The sequence below is a fragment of the Austrofundulus limnaeus genome, unplaced genomic scaffold (assembly GCF_001266775.1).
Source record: "Austrofundulus limnaeus strain Quisiro unplaced genomic scaffold, Austrofundulus_limnaeus-1.0 Scaffold12, whole genome shotgun sequence".
In the NCBI taxonomy this organism is placed as follows: domain Eukaryota; kingdom Metazoa; phylum Chordata; class Actinopteri; order Cyprinodontiformes; family Rivulidae; genus Austrofundulus; species Austrofundulus limnaeus.
The window spans coordinates 2,610,770-2,629,433 of record NW_013952414.1 but is presented as its reverse complement, the minus strand read 5'-3'; the positions used below and the strand labels follow the sequence as shown (position 1 = coordinate 2,629,433).

Genomic DNA, 18,664 nt, shown 5'->3' with positions numbered 1-18,664 from the left:
GTGCCATTCCACATTATTACAAATAACTTCATTTCTGGACATTTATGTTTGGTTTCTTTATATGTATGGATCACTTGGGTTGTTACCGACACATCTGGTGAAAATTTCATGTCATTAGCACCTCTAGTAATATATTTACTGAGAAAAATGGTGACGTGTTCAATACTTATTTTACCCGCTGTATATATGGCATTTTTAGAATTCCAAGCTTTCCAAACTATACCCTTCTCACAATGAAGTGATGTTAGGGTCTTTGTCTATTTGGCACACAAGAGATGTTTTGGTCACATACATGAAGGTGTGAATTAGAGTGAAAGTAACTGGGTATCAGGCTTAATGCTTCAGTAAAATTCTAGAAAACTGAACTAGGCATGCACTAATGGGCATCTAGTAAGGATGACTCCTGGACGCCTCCATAGGGAGGTGCTTCTGGCATGTCCAACTGGGAAGAGACCCCGAGGAAGACCCAGGACACACTGGAGAGACAATGTCTCTCGGCTGGCCTGGGAACGTCTTGCAGTGCTCCCAGAAGAGCTGGAAGAGGTGGCTGGGGAAAGATAGGTCTGGGTTCCCTGCTCAAGCTGCTGCCCCCACGACCCGACTTCAGATAAAGCAGAAGATAATGGATGCACCGATATGAAAATTTCAGCCGAAATCAATATATCCAATAATAATATTGCTGTTAGTGTTATGGCCAATAACTGATATTTACCAATATTAATTAATAACACAATTTATTTATATACATATATTCACAAACACTCTTGTCTTTTTTTCAATACCATTAAAAAAATGACCGACCGCTCTGACATGGCCCTCAACTTCAGTTATTCCTGGCTGTGCAGCGTCATTCATTATCATGATCAAAAAAATACCACTCGACCAACCATTTCCCCTCCCAAAACAGAAACACAAAGCTAAATAGTGGGAAATAAATATTGAACATTTATATCAGCCCAGGTTTACATGTCGGACCGATATGATATTCTAAAAAATGACCAACATCGACAGATACCGATGTTTATGCTGATATAATGTGCATCACTAAACTGAACTATCTTCTCTGTCTTAAAATCTGAACATTTTGGTCCTTTTAAAATGGTGTCCTCTATCCTTGAAATGTAGGTGCACAGCTGGGTTTTATCCTGAAGAGCTGGCTCTTCTTTGTTAAGCCATGCGTCTCTGGAGAGGCTGTTTAGTTTCTCCAGTTTAGAGGTCTGAACATTCCTCATGCCTCTGTTTGAGAGTTCTGTTAGGTTTGAAATGCACTATGATGTTGTTTGGAGAAAATCCTGATTTTTCTCACATACCCCAGCAATGTTTGAGGTGACTGTTTTTGGTCACTGTTCTTCTACCTGTTTTGTTTTTTCTGGCATATTTTTTTAAATAAATCCTTGCTGACTTGACAAAAGCAAAATGACTACAAAGGTTAATAATTTGCAGATGATTGTGGAAGCAAATAATTTTGCTAATGATTACCCCTTGAAAGTTTTATCATAATCTGACATGTCCATTGCTTTATAAGATAATWTGTTAACATGATAAACAAAAGAGCACAGACATGGCTGACAACATTGCTGTTATGAATGGTGTTGCTTTTTTATCCTTCCCAAGAAAGATTGCATACTAGGGCTGGGCGATATGGACAAAAAAAATCTCAAATATTTTTTCATTTGCTGATAACGATAATCTGACGATATCTTTCTTTCTAGGGGTGCACAATAGTTATCGGCCCGATAACATGGAATTTTGACGTCATACTTATCGGTCCGATATCATAACAAACAGAACTGATAATATATGGACATGTTTGCTAGCGCGGCGATGAGAATGTGTGTTTATTTTTATTCGTTTTGGTCAAGCTGCTTCCCTTCTGACACGACCCGAGCAACGTTCAAGTTGCGTCGGAACAACCAACTTTCTCACTATAAAAATAATTAGAATACTCCGTGCTGAAAAACAGCTTGTCATTTTAAGAATTATTAATATTATTTTTACCAATTAACCCTGTATGTTACACACAAACTTTATAMTTATAAATATCGGAACAACTACTCCCATTTGAGAACATGTAAAGTCCGTTACCTCCTGAATGCAGCATAGAGTCCGTCTACTAAAATGCTAACCTGTGTTAGTGCATTATCTGTTTTGAACTTGTGGAATGACTTTTTCTCTTGTTTAAATCTGAGATCAGTGTTAAAGTTCTTTTTTTTTATAATTAATGTGCCTTATTTAAAAARATGGCCATTTGAGAAATTGATTTGTTTGATATATTTTAAGAAATGTTTGTTTGCTAAGATTTTATTTCAAATGGTATAATTTACAGTGTCACTTGGTTTTGGTGTTTATCTTATGATCTTACCCATTTTTGACTAGTCTTTATCTCTTGGCATGTTATCGGTCATTATCGGTTATCGGTATCGGTTCTCAAAGTGAGTCATCGTGCATCCCTATTTCTTTCTTTCTTAAAAAACAAAAACATGCTGTCAAACCCTGTTTGCTTACTAGGGCATCTATGAATATGATAAAATACAAAAACATTTTAATTGCCTGCATCCTTGCCAGCGATGGAGGTGTTTATACTTGGTGCTTATGTTATTATAATATTCTCCATGTGGCAGAATACTTTATAACTTGTGAAATGTTGTAGGAGAGCAAAAGCATGATGAACTAACAAACTGAATGTTGCATGTCGCGCGCAGCCTTTGCACAAGGTTCTTGGTCACTCGTGCAAAGATGGACATATCTGTTGGATAATGGCACTCTGAGCACAAATATTTAATATAAAGTTAGGTTTTAGAGACCAAAGTCCCAGTAGTGAAATGAGTGAGGAGAGGTTTACTCAACCAGGAGGACTGCTGCTCCTACTGACCCGCCCGGCTCTGCTCTCATTGGACAAAAGTGCTCTGGGGTTTGTTTGGTTTGTTGGAAGTAGCATCCCATTTAGAGCAGAATGGGCAGCTTTAAATGGTAAATGGACTGTACTTGTATAGCGCCTTTCTACCCAACCTGTAAAATCAAAGTGCTTCACACTATAATCTCTGCCCTCATTTACCCRTTCACACAGCACTCTACTAGATCTCCTACAAAGCTAACATGTACAATCAACTATGGAGACTAATTAGTGCCAATCACATTCATACACTGATGGGACACACATAAGAGGCCTTCGGGTTAAGTATCTTGCCCAAGGACACAACAACTGAGACAGCTGGACGGGGGATCAAACCGGTGACCTTCCGGTTCCAGGACGACTCCCCTAACCACTCTGCCACAGCCGCCCAGAGTTCCCCGTCTCCACCCATTTACAGATGACGGATATCCGTCCTGGAAATCTGTCCTGGCCACGTTCAAAGTTACAAAAATCCGTTGTGGCGACAGAGAACTTTAAGCCCCGTGGTTTTGGCTGCCGTGAATCCAAGACTGAATTCTACCTGCTGTTTAGTTCAGTAGCCACCGACCCTAATCACGTGACCGAATTCTGCCCTCTGATTGGTTTCTGTGGCAAATACTCCACAAATAGGGACTTATGCCTCTGTCCTTCACCACCGTATTTGTTGTCTTTTCGAGACAGCATGAAAACTCGATAATGTAAAATCGCATATCTTCAAAGCAACATGGACGATAATATTTTCTGCGATAAACATCGCCCACCTCTATTGGGTACTTTTCTCGAATACAGTGTAAAATACTGGTTTTCCTTTGTTTGTTTTTAAAGTAAAGCAGGGCTAGAAGACTGAAACAGATTAAACTGGTGCAAATTAAAAAGAGGGAAGGATATGAAACAGTCATGTGGTTCTCATCTAAACTATGAAACACAGCTGCATTTTGCACAGTTTGGCATTGCTGCACACATTTTACAAACAATGTGCAGGGGCTATAGTTAGCATCTCTATGCCATGTGTTTTTGTGTTTTTCCTCAGGCAAGATTTGGTAACACACGGCCACATGGTTGAGATGTGGCTAGGTATTTTACAACTTCAAAAAAAAATGAGGGCAAACAATCAGCAGCGATATCTGGACATAAACAAATTTACCGTATTGACAAGGCCTGAAATGTCACATTGGGTTCAACGATAAGACAACTCGAACTGAAAATGCCGTCAATTCGATCTTAGATGTCAGTCGGGACACATTATCAAGAGCTCAGTGGCAGCTGATTCCAGATCAGCTCCTTCAAATTGAAGATGATGATAAGATTGTGCATGAGGGCGGGAGATGGCACACTGGATTCTTCTTTGCACAGATTGCTAAGAGAATACAGGGCAGCGCTTCTGTCTGTCTGTGGGAGTTACTTTGTTGATGAAAACTGCCATCAGATTGACGTCGTTTCAGGATGTGGTAAGAATGCTAAAGGAGCCGTTCTGGCTCTGAGCTTGGTGTTTCACAAGCTTTTCATAAACACCTTAACCCCTGCACTGCCAAATCAGAGGTTCCAGTACGCTTTGCCTGAATGAACTAGAATGCACTGCAGTGTTTTTGTTTATAATGTTCCAAATGTTTAGTGTTTGGTAAATAGGCTACATCCTGTCTTCCCTGACAGACATGTTTTCCCTCATGGCTGTCTGTTTATAAGGAGCCCCTCTTATCACATGAATGCAATGTTTTTTGTGCTGCAGCRTCGAGTGCAATCGGCCGTGAGAATGTGGCTCCACACATCGACACACTTTCAGACTCCTCGTTGACTGCTCAGGCTGAGTAATACTAACTGAAGGCCTGTTGAGGTGAAAGCCTGCATAGATACTGTATTGGGTTTGCTTTAAACTTCGGAGAGAGATCACACCTGTTGGTGGCTGGGGTTTTGTTTGCTTTTCGTACAAGATTCCAATGTTGAGGGGGTGGGGGGGCATTAAGCTGACCCCAAGAGGCAATTAGAGCCTGGGGATGATGTTTAATTGAATGAAATTCCACTACGAGGTAAACCACATGTATGAAGCAGCTCGCCTCTGCTTACTGCCAGCTCGTTTTCATAAGAGCTCTGCTAAAAGCACAATGCTCATCAAAAGTACTCTGTGTAAATAATAATAAAAAAAGGCCTAAACCATTTTATGACACTTGCCCCTCCAGTAAAAGAACCCACGAGTTGCAGATAAATTTCTGCTTGACAAGCGCACTGCTTTGTTCAGCGACAGCTCTTGTGCTCGGCACCGAGGCATCGGGCCAGTCCCCCCCACCCATCCCCCCTCGTCAATTCAGCTTCCCCCTCTCAAAATTCACTGCAGCTAAATTGTGTCGCAGTGAACAGCGCGCTCATAAAACAATCCTCCAACAGGTAGATTCTGTTGAGGACTTTTCCRAACACACAGAGCCACTCAGCCTGTCCAACCCTGCTCCTGTTTATGACCTAGCACTCAGTTACTGGAATGTGCCGTTCCACACAGCAGAGCGTTGCGAGAGGTCATAACTCAGAAGGAAGCTTTCAGTTTATGAAACAACATCGAGTCCAGCTGCTTTTTATGTCGGGGAATTTACATCTGTTTGTTTTACTGTGCCTTGATGCATTGGGTTATGAGGCTAACTCATTTGCCTGTCCTCCGCTGATAGGCTTTCTTCAGTTGGCTACTCGTCAGATAAACCTTATCCTCAAAGTGTAATAATCTAATGAAGTCCAATTTTACACCTGTGTTTCAAACAAGGAAGTGGGACAATGAGGCATTGTGCGCTGGTTTGTTGAATAACGTGCAAAGGGCATTATGCTGAAATATCGGCTCAATCACAAAGCAGCTATGATGAGCAGAGTTCATGTTTGCAAAAGTACACAGAGATGTTTTCAGTTTATTTATTTGCAACACACCCAATGTCTTTCTTTTTTTTTCTTAAAATCTGTTCAAGTTGGATTGTTTAACAGATACGACCAAGCACAAAGGCATATACAAGAGCTGTTTAAAAAGGAGGAAGAGAATAAAACAATTCACTTTTGGAGTTTTCCAGATGTCAAAAAGGTCAGATGAGTTTATACGTGTGAACCTTTTGTTCCTGTCTTATGAGCTAAAGGAGTCAGAAAATGACTAACACTGAATGGGTGGTTGCTCACTATTTCAAGACTTTTTTTTTTTTTGACATCAGGTCCTGATCTCAGTAACCTGAGTGTAGTGACTGCAGGCAGTCGGACTGAGCGGAGATAAGAAACAGTCATATGTAAACGAGCTTGCGTAGAATTGCAGGGAGCACAATGAGCAGATTGTTAGGCTCCCAGCAAAGTCCAAACAAAACAGCATTTAGCTTCTATCCACACTGCTGCGAGCAAATGCCAGCTAAGTGCAACTCCAGAGGACAGATATGTCAGTGAGTAGATTTAGGACTGAGACAGTTGTTGAGTCCAAAACAGACACGTGTGTGTGTGTGTGTGTGTGTGTGTGTATTCCTACATGTAGGTTTATAACTCACAATCATGGATAAATTATATGTATTTATGCAAGCCTCTACTCTGATCTTTAGCCTCGACTTGCTGTATACACTCCTTTTAATTCAACGTTTACATGTAAAAACAAAGTTTGAACGACGTGGTTTCAGACCTGCCAATGCAAACTGCCGCAGAGAAGGAGTGCAGTTTCCCTGTTGGACAGAGACACTCCAATGTAGTTAAAAAAGAAAGAAATGTGCTTTTGTGGGCATAAACTGCAACTGTGAAGGACTGACTTTGACTGTGCTTGAATGAAATACAACTGTGTACAGTAACAAAGTGAAAATATTTAGATAAGTAGATCTGAAAGTGAGTTTTGATGGTACATTTTTTCACTCTTAATTTTCATCAGTAAAATCTTAAATATCTGTTGTAAACATTGCCAAATGTGCTTTGTTTATATATTTGGGGTAGAAATGGATGCGTTTGGGGAAAAAAAGGGATTGTCTTTAAAAATATGAAGATACAGCTAAGAGGTCTAGCCTTATAAATGTAAAGAAATAAAATCCAAACTTTCATTTTCCATTTGGAGTTTTCAGGTGTTTTTACTCCAAAGCACTACAGATTATTGAGTTGAGACTTGGCATTTTAGTTTTGACATTTATTACCTACACAGGTGTTGAATTAATAAAAAAAAATGTCAACACATAGCCCTTTTTAAAAACCTTAGATGTTTTTTGTGTCTCATCTAGTCTGAGATCAACTGGCAGATTTCCATTCAGCTGAATGCCTTTGCTATGAGACAACTGTGAACGTCACAGATAAAATAGTGTGATATGGACAAAACCACCCATGTGTTTTGGTGAAGAGTTAAAATTCTCGGGGAAAACACTCTGATCTACAAAGAGTACAGATATAAGCTAAAACGGATAGCTGTCCCTGTAGATAACTCATTGTAAAATTTTGCTGCACTTACGAATTCAATCCATTGAAGGTTGTTTGCTGTTAAGTAGTTGGTCAAAATACATTTTTTTTGTTAAGTGTTTTGTTGCAAAACATCTGTTATACCATAATAAAAAATAGCAAAGCATCACAAAAAATTTTTATTTAGTAATTTGAAGTAAAGGAAACAGAGACAACTATCATGAGCAAAATTTTCAGGGAGGCTCTATCATTGAGGCTCTAAAGTTTCCTCACATTATAGAAGATTTTGTTTTGACTAAATACAGAAAATAACAGCAAGTCTTATTTTTTGCCTAAAAACCTAAAACACTGAGTTTAAGAAAAAGGCCTATTCTGACCGAACCTTAAAATATGCCCCAAATGTTCCAATCATAAGTGGATGGGTTTTAAGTGCAAAGGTTCACGCCAGGCAACAATCTGCCCTGGCAGATTAGATTTTTGTCACCTGCTCTACTTGCAAATAAACTTATAAATTGTTCTAGTGATCCACGGATCAATTTTTATCAAGACAAAACTGCTTTTTAYCCAGACAACCAGATAACTGCATGGAGTCACATTAGGTCATTTTGTTCATTGCAGCTCAGGACGTTATGTTCCGACGTCTAAAAATTATGTGAACTCAACCACCTCTGAGTCCTCAATCTGGTTTTCTAGTTCTAGTTATAAACTTTATTCATTTCATAAAACAAAATTCTATGTACAATAAAAAAAGAAAATACAAATAAAATGAAATGAAAGGTGGCAGAGAGAAGAAAAATCTTATAATATCTGCCCTTTTTTTCCTCAAATATAGATTCAAACTATAAGGATCTTCAATTAACAAAACAAAACATTGAAACTTTCTAGAACAACAAAGTGAATGTCTTCATACCAAACAATTTCATATTTTTTTAACAGTCCAGTCTTTATCATTCTCTTAAATGTGCATATTGCAGTGGCACTTAACATTGTCTTCTGAATTATTCCAACTCACTCCTTGAATTGAGGTGCATCGTTCTTTCAAACATGTTTTAAATTTAGGTTTCATGAACATCTCTATTCCCTTAAGATTATAACAGCTTTCTCTCTTTATAAAATTTATCTGAACATTTAAAGGTAATGCCTTTCGGTGTGCTTTATACATAACTAACAAAATATTATAATCAATCAAATCATATAATTTCATTAATCTGGGAGCGTTGGTGCAGAGGTTAGAGAAGCCAGTGAATGGGAAGTTTGAACCCCCTGTCTGGGGCAAGAAAAATTGAATGGGGAAGCTGAAGCACCCACATTTGCCTCCACCCTCATGCGCCCGTGGGCCCTTGAGCAAAGCCCTTAACCCTCCCAGCTTCTCCCCGGGTGCTTTAGGCGAGCGAACATTAGGCAGTGTCCACTTCAAGCTATGCTTCTTCTTGCTCACACAAAGACACATGCAGCCCATGCATACAAACACAATATGTTAGGCTCCAACTTAACCAGCGGCTCGGTGTGCAAACACCGAGTCCTGTTGACACTAAAATACGGCTTTGTACACCCTGAGTCAAGCTGTTTGCTGCCTAGTAAAATATTAGCTTTGGATTGGCGGCTGTCATCATCTCCGAGGACAGACGCTGTCAGATGTGTATATGTGTGTGTGTGTGTGCGTGTGAGGTAGATTCACACTAATCCTTATCATATGAAGTAATGAGTGTACGAGCGGCTACACGTGTCCTTGCATGTGTCTGTTTGCGGTTTGACCAGACGGTTGTCATTAAATGATCCAGGAGGACAGATTGATTCATCAAGGCACTGATGTACTCCGGTTTTGTTGTTTTTTTTTTTCCCACACAAAAGCATTTGTGAAGTCTTGATTGATTCTCGGCAAAACAAAAGCATTCAAAAAAATTTTTTCTACTAAATGGATGAGTCTAGCAGTTATGTAGGCTCTATGTGGAATGAGTAATTGTAGATGAGGGAAGCCCCAGAAATGAGAGTGAAGAGTTGGCCTGGAGTGGGGCCAGCGTATGTAGAGTGCAAAGTGAGGTGAGCCAACACCTCAGTGTAGCCCTGAGCAGCTGGCTGTCGGCAGAGCAAATATGCCTTTACCACAGCAAACCCACTACAGATACCACTGTGCGAGTGACACTCCTGCTGTTCAGGAATATAGTTGGCACTGGATGTAGTTCTGCATTTTGTTTGCTTCTTCCTCTATATATCAGTCTGTGTTTTCCTTTCAAATGTTTATCTTATATAATCAATAAAGGTGTAATAACTCACCTTGGTTGTAGGATCACCAACAACCCTCCTAGAAACGAGAAAGAATGAATGACAAACTGTCCTTCTAGCTTTAAACTAGAAACCCTTAAAGTGGACTTGTAGAAAAGTTTTTAGAAAAGATGCATGGTTCAGTTGTAGGAAGCCAAATGCCTTTCCCCCCCTATTGTAACTRTACAAAAGGAGGGGAAAATGTGCATATTTTATCAGACAATATTTCAAAAGTTAGTTTTTCTCTTCAGGCTGAAGTCTTTCTTTGAAAACTTTAGGTTCGTTTTTCGTCTTTGTGCTTAAACATTATCAGAGCCATCAATAAGTTCAATCATTAAAAAAAATCTATGCGTATTTCTAAAGAGCTGAGGGAGTTTGAGTATAATCTTGCGAAAAAATTCAGGGAATCTTGGAAAATCTCGGCGTGTAAAGGCCAAGGCCAGTAAACCAAGATGACATCATTTGGCTGAGAATTCATCCCGTTTTATCAGAACAGTTGTTAAAATTTGATGATAAGCTATGAGAGTAAAATTGCACCCTTTTTTAAAATTTTGGTGCATGTATCAAGTTGCTGACATAATTTATTTAGGAAAAGTTTAAACCAATAAATAAAAATAAGAGTTTTGTGTTTCTTATGCATCAGCTCATGTCCGAAATGTGCGCATAATTAGAGCATTAGTTGTAACTTAGCACAAGGCTTGGTTTCCAATTTTACGCTAAAATCATAAATATTCTACCCATACTGGTTGCATAATACAATATATTGATCATTTCTAATCGCAATACCAGTAAGTGCATCATCAGTAAGGCAAAAATGCAGCTGGAGCTGCAGTAAATCACAGGAAATGATGCTTCAAGTGCCATGCAGTTATGTTCTGCATGCTCATATCAAATGGAGTCTCACCAGCCTCGATTCCCACACCAACAGGATGACAGAAGAGAAAGTGAGCAGTGAGGAAACTGGGTTTTATTGCAACTGACATTATCTGGCGCTGCGTAAAATTAGATAAACTTGCAACGCTTGATATTATTGTTTAAAATTGCACTGACAATATCTGTTGAATCTGTGGCCGTTGTCAGTTTGCCTGAATTCAATTTAGACAGAATTTCAGTGCATTCAAATGACTTTTCATGCGAGGACATCAGAAAAAAGGGGAAGTGTTTGGGCTCGTTTGATCTCCCCTTTTAAACCATTCTGTGTTTCCAACTGCGCCTTTTGGCAGAGCTTTAAAGGGAAGTAAACATAACAGAGAAAACTTCCTGGGTGGAGTCAGATTGGGTTCAGCCATTATAATTGCTTTTCACATAAAAGTGTGTGTGTGTGTGTGTGTGTGTGTGTGTGTGTGTGTGTGTGTGGGTGTGTGTGTGTGCGTGGCGGCTCTCCGACAAGCATCCATTCCTGCAGCAGCTGGGGTCAGTCAGGTCACACAGGTGAAGCCTCTCATATAAGTGTGTGTGTGTGTGNTGTGTGTGTGTGTGTGTGTGTGTGTGTGTGTGTGTGTGTGTGTGTGTGTGTGTGTGTGTGTGTTTATGGGTGCAGTTGTACGAGGGTTTGTTTCCTCATAGCGTTTGTGTTTCTCACATAACTGATTAGCAGAGCTATATCAGGTCGATGATATGAAGCCAGGAACATGTTTTATCAGTATTTCGCAGCAATATACGAACACAGATTAGAACCAACGGTAGCAGCGTTTGCACCACCCAGAACGCACCGAGTATTGCGTAAACATGAATTTATACAGATAAAGCCTGTTTTCGAGACACATCAGTTTAAGACAGATAATCAGTAGCAGAACATCACAACATAATCACAGCATCATATCTGTGTACACTTTTACCAGCTGTGGATCTTGTCTGTGTCATTTCAGAGACGGGGGGCCATCTCCTATGACAGCTCCGACCAGACGGCTCTGTACATTCGTATGCTAGGTAAGTGTTTCCCTGTTCTCACTGCGCATGCACAGTCAACACACAAGCACATACTTTCAGAAGGCAGAAAGTTCATTTTTCCTTTGATCATGCCTATTTCTTAAAGAGAAAGTTCAGATCTTTAAAAAGTAGGGCTCTGTGGAAAGGTTATAAACAAAAAAAAATCTTGGCTGTTACAGATGGCTCTTTTGATCTGGTCTTGAACTACCCATTAACTTGTCAATCTAATCTTTTTCTCCAAACTGAAGTCATTCAAACAACTGTCTGCAACAGGTAAGATATTAATTGTTCATAACCGTTCCACATGACGCAACTTTAAAAGATTGGAATTATCCATTTCTGTTGAGGCTTAAAGAGCAGCGAGATGGGGATTGGACTGGGGGAAGGCACTCTAATAGAAATGCTTTAAATTAACTTATTTCTTATTTCTGCAACAACAGATGTGCGTATCTGTAATGTTTTAGTCTTTTGTGTTTTTAGATTTTGTTGAATGTACAGGTTTTTATTTTTGTCCTAAAACAGAATGAGGACCGGCGTGTTTTCATGTGTCCACACGTGTCTTTGTGTACGTCCTGCATGTGTGTGTGGGTATCCATTTGCCCTCAGTGACTCCAGAGTAAGCAGTTTAGAAAATGGATGAGAGGATGTGAAGGGCTCAAAGCTCTGACAGTCTGATRGAGTCAGATGCTGCTGGGAAGAGGTCGGAACAGTTGTGGCTTTCTAATCAATAAGGTTGTTGAGGATAGATTTGACTGGGCTTATAACCCTGAGGTCTGTCTGTTTGATAAATTAAAAATTTGTCATGTTATGCATTAGGYAAATGTTGTTTTGTGATTTGTTTTTTCTTTTTTTATCGTTTAATTACTATGAGTTTTAGATAACTGCTATTATTAAATTTTATTATACTGTCTTAACGGCAGCTCTGTTTAGTTACAAAAACTAGAGTTTTATTGAGCAGACTGAAGGACCTGCAGCTCTTTAATCACATTCCTTTGGCTAAATATGCTTTGGCTAAATATGATGGCAGTTTCATACGTCATTGGCATGAAGCATCTGTGTGTAGATTTTCAGATTAAATTGAGTGTGATGAGTAGAGGCGCACTAATGCAGACCGGTGTTTGCCTGAGCTGGGCTTTAGTCTGCCAACTTAGTGCTGATGTGCTTTCAAACAGCAGCACTCAGAGCTTTCGCCACATCAATTATAACGACGTGACCTACATCTACCTCCAGAGAACCAGCACTAATGCACCATGGGGGGGCATGGACCCCGTGACACGCTGAAACACACGAATCACACACACGCAGTGAGATGTTGCGCACGTCTCTGCAGATGTGACAGATAAAAACACATGCAGGCGGCACAGTCACTGCTCAGAAATGCATGCACCGTTTTTTGTTTTTGTTTATTGTACTCCCCTCTTTTTTATGTCTAAAACATTAGAATAACCTTTTCAACAAAGTGTTGAGCCTCAGTATGACATGAATTGTAATTCTTAGTTTTTGGTATTTTGATAGGAGCTTGTGTAGTATTCAAACAGCTGTCTGCAAGTAAGTAACATGCTGGTTGTGGGAGCACATGCGTGTGACTTTTCTCTCTTTTCTTGATGCATATGGACGATTTGAAGTGCAATGCTGAAAACATAACATTTCACTGTTCAGCACCTTAATCAGTATACCTCCATATCCAGTCTTGCCTGGAGCTACACACTAGCATTTTGTTGCACAAATGTCACAGCACCATCTTGTCACCTCACTATACTTTCACTGCTCTTGACTGCAGACTACGAGCAAGCCGTCCGCCGTCCATGGGGTCCAAATCTGGAGCCCGCTCCTCTGCCTGACTACTAAAAACAGTCATAGATCGACTCTAGATGACTCTCAGTGCCTCTGAGTACTAATAGTAGAGCAGACTGTCCTGACATGGCATTGCATGCTCAGCTGTTCACTTCTCTGTCTGTTTCCTCTTCTGGGACATGGGAGTGTGTGTTTGTGTGTGACTGTTCCTGCGCATGAATAGCACACACAAAGCCTGGGTCAAATCAGGCTTTTTCTTTTTTTAAATCACAGCTTCTGCTTGTTTATATTTTGCTGAAAGTACCAACATGATGGGTTTTGACATATTGGCACACTTTCAAAAAGATATTTCAAGTGACATATTTGAAGGGTTTTCTGTCAAGACTCCAAAGTGCCGTACATTCCTATCAGCTACAGATTTAACAAGGAAGAAAACTTGGGTCTCATTTATCAGAAACAAAATTTATTGACATTTCTTTACAAAAAAATTTGAGATGCACTGATCAAAGCTTTTAGGCAGCCTTATATGATTAGGACGCCTCCCTTAGGTGTTTTTCTGGACATGTCCCAATAGAAAGAGACCTCAGGGCAGACCCAGAACTTGTTGGAGGGATTGTATATCCTCTCAGACCTGGGACCACTTTGGAGTCCCCCAGGAGGAGCTAGAGAGGGACGTCTGGGTTTCTGTCCTGGACCTGTTGCTTCTGTTACCTGACTACGAATAAATGGCATCAGATGGAGGAAATTCCTTTTGTATACCAGATTGTAGCTCTTTCAATATTCTTAATTTTTTTATTTTATTTTTCTTTTTTGGCATACCTCAAAACATGACAGTGCCCTTGCTGAAAAGAAACCAACTGAGCAGTAAAATGAGCAGCAGACAGACCTTCTTAAAAAAAAAATCCAGTTTCTTTTTAGTAGTTTCTTCCACACCTTGTGCTTCGTCTAAATTTATTTTTACCTTACAAATATTTCACATAACTAACTTCTAGGTTTTTTTTTCACTCTGTAAAATTGTCCACACTATTAGCTGTCTAGCTGTGGTTTATTGATTGACTGTGGGGAAAACAAAACATTATTTAGGTGCCATTGTTCAAACTGGTGTGAAAACTGACAGATTTTGGTCAGTGGCCACGTGATCGGTGCATCTCTACAAAACAAAGAAAAACGTATATCTTAAAGGGATCCCCGATTAGTTGTAACATTAGACTTTATTTAATAAACACATATTTTAACTGTAAAATAAAGACTGTAAAAATACTGTAGGCTGTTTAGTTTTTATAATTTTTAAACTTTTACACGGACGGGACCATTTTATTTACACACAAAGCATTCTGGGTAAATGATGACGTGGATAGGTCCTCGGTGCGAGGCTGCTAGCGAGCTATATCCACCCTGAAGGTTAATCTTGGACAATATCTGATGATCGACTCTTTTAAATGAAACCAGAGAGCGTTGACAGAGAGGAGAAGGTAGAAATGACTCAACCTGTAACTGAAAATATAGATGGAGGACAACAGAGCTGCTTCATGGAAGAAGAACCTCAGCTTAGCCTGTTAGCTTTAGCATTAGCCTCGACGCTATCACCATATATATTTATTAGCTCAGCGCTACACATTCTCCTCGTCACTGAGGTCCTCCATCCACATGACAGAGAGGGGAACACAAAAATGACTCAGCTGCAACTGAAAATATGGATGGAGAACCTCAGTTTAGTTTGTTTGTCGCGCTACCGCCAAGCTAGTACTTATAAGGCAGTAAAGCATCGGCGCTAGTGCGAAGGCTAGCAGGCTAAGCTGAGGTTCTTCGTCCATGAAGCAGCTCTGTTGTCCTCCATCCATATTTTCAGTTACAGGCTGAGTCATTTCTACCTTCTCCTCTCTGTCAACGCTCTCTGGTTTCATTTAAAAGAGTCGATCATCAGATGTTGTCCAAGATTCCAAGATTAACCTTCAGGGTGGATATAGCTCGTTCACACCGAGGACCTATCCATGTCATCATTTACCCAGAATGCTTTGTGTATAAATTAAATGGCTCCGTCCATGTTAAATATATATTTTTAAAAATTTACAAAACTAAACAGGCTACAGTATTTTTACAGTCTTTATTTTGCATTTAAAATATATGTTTATCAAATAAAGTCTAATGTTACAACTGATCGGGGATCCCTTTAAAGTTGATCATAAAAAACACGTGTTGCTTTTTGAAAAAAATTCCTCATTGTTATTTAAACGGAGCAAACATACTAAAGGTGCTGCAGTGAAAAACAACCATGTGGAACATTGTAACAAAGAGATTCAAAATAAAATGCTGACAAATTAGCAGAACTCATAAGATTAGGATCCAAAGCTCTTGTTCAGTTTAATGGATATTGGCAGAAAACCTGTCAGTTTGAGTTTTGTCAAACAAAAGTTTATTTAAGTGTTTAGCTGTGTTGATAATTTAATCCTAATTTGCTTTTATCATCTCATTGTCCTGCTCTGTTCATTGTCCCCTCGGTGAAGCCTATCCTCATGGAACTTAAAAGCAAAAAAAAAAAAAAAAAGGCGTAACCTAAATGATAAAATAAAATTTTAGTATTGCTTATTTGAGATAATTAAAACACTTTTTTTTTTGCGTCATATGAATCTTGAGGAAATAAGTGTTAATTTCTTCTAGGAGATGTGAGAGTAAGAAGTCAGGTTGGATTTGAACCGGAACGAAGAAGCTCCCACCCTTACCTTTGCATCGACTTCCGAACTCTTCACGGTGAGTTTGGATCACCGTCCTTACTAGTTTAAATCAATCACACCAGGTGCAAACGTGCGTTTTTTTCCTTTAAAACCATGCTTCTACTCCTGGCATTTTAGCAGTCGCAAAATAAATTGAACATGTCTTTGAAAAATGTGTATCTAGTTAGAAGGATAAGATTGGAAAATGTTGCAACTGGTCCTAAAGGGATAAAGTTGGATGAGGGCTAGGTCGATAACAAGACACCCTTCCAGTTCTGAATGACTTCCAGATGTTTGTGCCTCTGCATCTTCACAGGTGGTGTGTGTCTTTAACGTTTGATCAAACACTTGTAAACAAATGTGGCTCTAATATCACTTTTTACTGAATGGAAGCTTTTAAAAGTAGTAAAATAGTTGGATTTTGCTTGACGTATTTCCAAAGCTGAGACCTCGCAGCTGTGTGTGTGTGTGTATTTGTGTATGTGAAAGAGAGGCCACTGACAAAGCATGTCTACTGTGTGATCCCAGACGAAAGGCTTACGAGTAGGCGGCTGTGTCAGCAGCGACTGTTTGGATATCGCTGTGTTGGTGTCAGATTCCCACCGAGCTTGTCCCTGGCCAAACGATTCTCCAAGCCTAATGAGCTTCTGGAGGAGGGAAAGAAAAAAAAAAAAACCAGAGCGAGAACATATTGTACATGATGCATGTTTTGAAACATATTTGTGTTGCGCAGCACGGCTGGGCTGTGGTTCCCCATCGGCCGGCTCTGGTACTGAAAGGAGGGTTCACAGACTACTCAGCTTCCAGAGATACCTGCACTCGTCCCGCCTGCTGCGGGGAATCACCCAGCAGATCCCCCTCCCCATCCTCGATGAAGACTACAGCGGACAGGCTAGAGTATGACACACATCCTGCATATTATAACACTTTAATACAATTTACAGGAGTGTGTTTTTTTACTTCTACTTTAATTTTCTTTCCCCCTTCTTGTAGTGCATGCTGGAGAAAGTTGGAAACTGGAATTTCGACATTTTCCTATTCGATAAGTTAACAAATGGTAAGTAAAATGTGATCTAAAGTAATGTTTTATGTCACAAAACTAGAAGTTCTGCTCTGACTGCAAAATCAAGCTTCACCTCTGCTTTAGATCTAAAGTGTTGGTGCCATCTGTTGGACAACCATGTACAAAGTTACACCAGTTCCTCCTTTCCAATGGACATCATCATCATCACAGCTTTACTGAAACAGATCTTAGATTTAACAAAAGTTTAGTTTTGGTGTGAATGCTCTGATATTTATTTAAGTAGATAGTATAGACACATTTCCTTTTGATAGTCGCTAATTGTTTGCAAACCTCCAGATATTATGTTGGGTTTCTGACTTGAAAATAATCAATGTGCCTCTGGGATAAGTAAACAGAATTTTCTAAAATATTTCCAAATACAACTGATGAATAAGTGAGGTAGAGGCAGAGACATAGACTGTAACAGTAAAAGTAATATAATTAATCACTGATTGATAACCTCTGTGCTCAGGGAACAGCCTGATCACYCTGACCTTCCACCTGCTGAACCAGTATGGCTTGGTGGAGCTCTTCCAGCTGGATATGGTCAAAGTCTGGAGGTTTCTGGTTCTGGTTCAGGAGGACTACCACAATGACAACCCATATCATAACTCTGTTCATGCTGCAGACGTCACACAAGCCATGTTCTGCTTCCTGCAGGAGCCCATGGTGAGACACTGACAGGACTTTTTGGCTTYGTTTTGGCTCAAGTTTCTTTAGTCATTTGTAGAAGCACGGGTGCTTTTAAAGAAAGTCTATTTTCAATATTAATGAGTTCTTGTAATATTTGTTTCCCTTTATGAATGCAGCTTGCAAAGTCTYTAACATCCTATGACATCCTACTGGGACTCCTAGCAGCAGCCACACATGACCTGGACCATCCCGGGGTCAACCAGCCTTTCCTCATTAAGACTGACCACTATCTAGCATCACTCTACAGAGTAAGACAGCATAATAGCCATGCTGCAGCCTGCCTAACTTTCAATAGAAAAACTAGCWTTATGTGTTGATATAGTGTTCTTATTTTACCTCACAGAATACCTCAGTTCTGGAAAACCACCACTGGAAGTCTGCAGTGGGTCTCCTCCGAGAGACCGGGCTGTTCTCTCATTTACCCACAGAGGACAGGTCAGTAGCTTTCTGGAGAAACTTCTAACTGATGAGTCTGATTTTCAAGCCAAAATAAACAAATAAATAAATCATCTTGTAAAATTTATGTTCTTCCTGATGTGCCAGTCTCAACATGGAGAGGGATTTGGGCTCCTTAATCCTGGCCACGGACATCAGCAGACAGAACGACTACCTGTCCAGATTTCGCACACACCTAGACCAGGACAACCTGTGCTTGAGCAACGCCAGCCACCGTCACTTTGTCCTGCAGGTCAGTTACTCGCCGTCTTTTTATTTATTTATTTATTTTTTTGTTTTGTTAAGATCACCTCAGTTTGGTCAGCTAAAAACGATGGGTTCTTGTTTCGTTTCTGTGCCCTCAGATGGCCCTGAAGTGTGCGGACATCTGTAATCCCTGCAGACCCTGGGAGCTGAGCAAACAGTGGAGCGAGAAAGTGACAGCGGAGTTCTTCCAGCAGGGTATCTGTTTGCTCTTCTGTCGTTCTGTCATAGTGTTCTGGTTCAAAA

The 18,664-nt window shown here is 39.9% G+C and overlaps 1 protein-coding gene across 5 annotated transcripts in view; it reads left to right on the top strand.

Moving 5' to 3' along the window:
- Positions 1-18,664, top strand: part of pde7a (phosphodiesterase 7A) — a 28,803-nt gene that overhangs the window by 7,088 nt on the left and 3,051 nt on the right. The window contains exons 2-11 of one of the 5 annotated variants that reach the window (XM_014002276.1): positions 11,398-11,458; positions 12,974-13,006; positions 15,914-16,000; positions 16,697-16,860; positions 16,957-17,020; positions 17,499-17,695; positions 17,836-17,967; positions 18,063-18,154; positions 18,263-18,407; positions 18,520-18,616. In XM_014002276.1, the coding sequence (XP_013857730.1) occupies positions 11,398-11,458; positions 12,974-13,006; positions 15,914-16,000; positions 16,697-16,860; positions 16,957-17,020; positions 17,499-17,695; positions 17,836-17,967; positions 18,063-18,154; positions 18,263-18,407; positions 18,520-18,616 (1,072 nt within the window). Of the gene's footprint in view, positions 1-11,397; positions 11,459-12,973; positions 13,007-15,910; positions 16,001-16,696; positions 16,861-16,956; positions 17,021-17,498; positions 17,696-17,835; positions 17,968-18,062; positions 18,155-18,262; positions 18,408-18,519; positions 18,617-18,664 lie in introns of all 5 variants that reach the window. The other 4 variants (XM_014002275.1, XM_014002278.1, XM_014002277.1 and 1 more) reach the window with 4 other exon arrangements.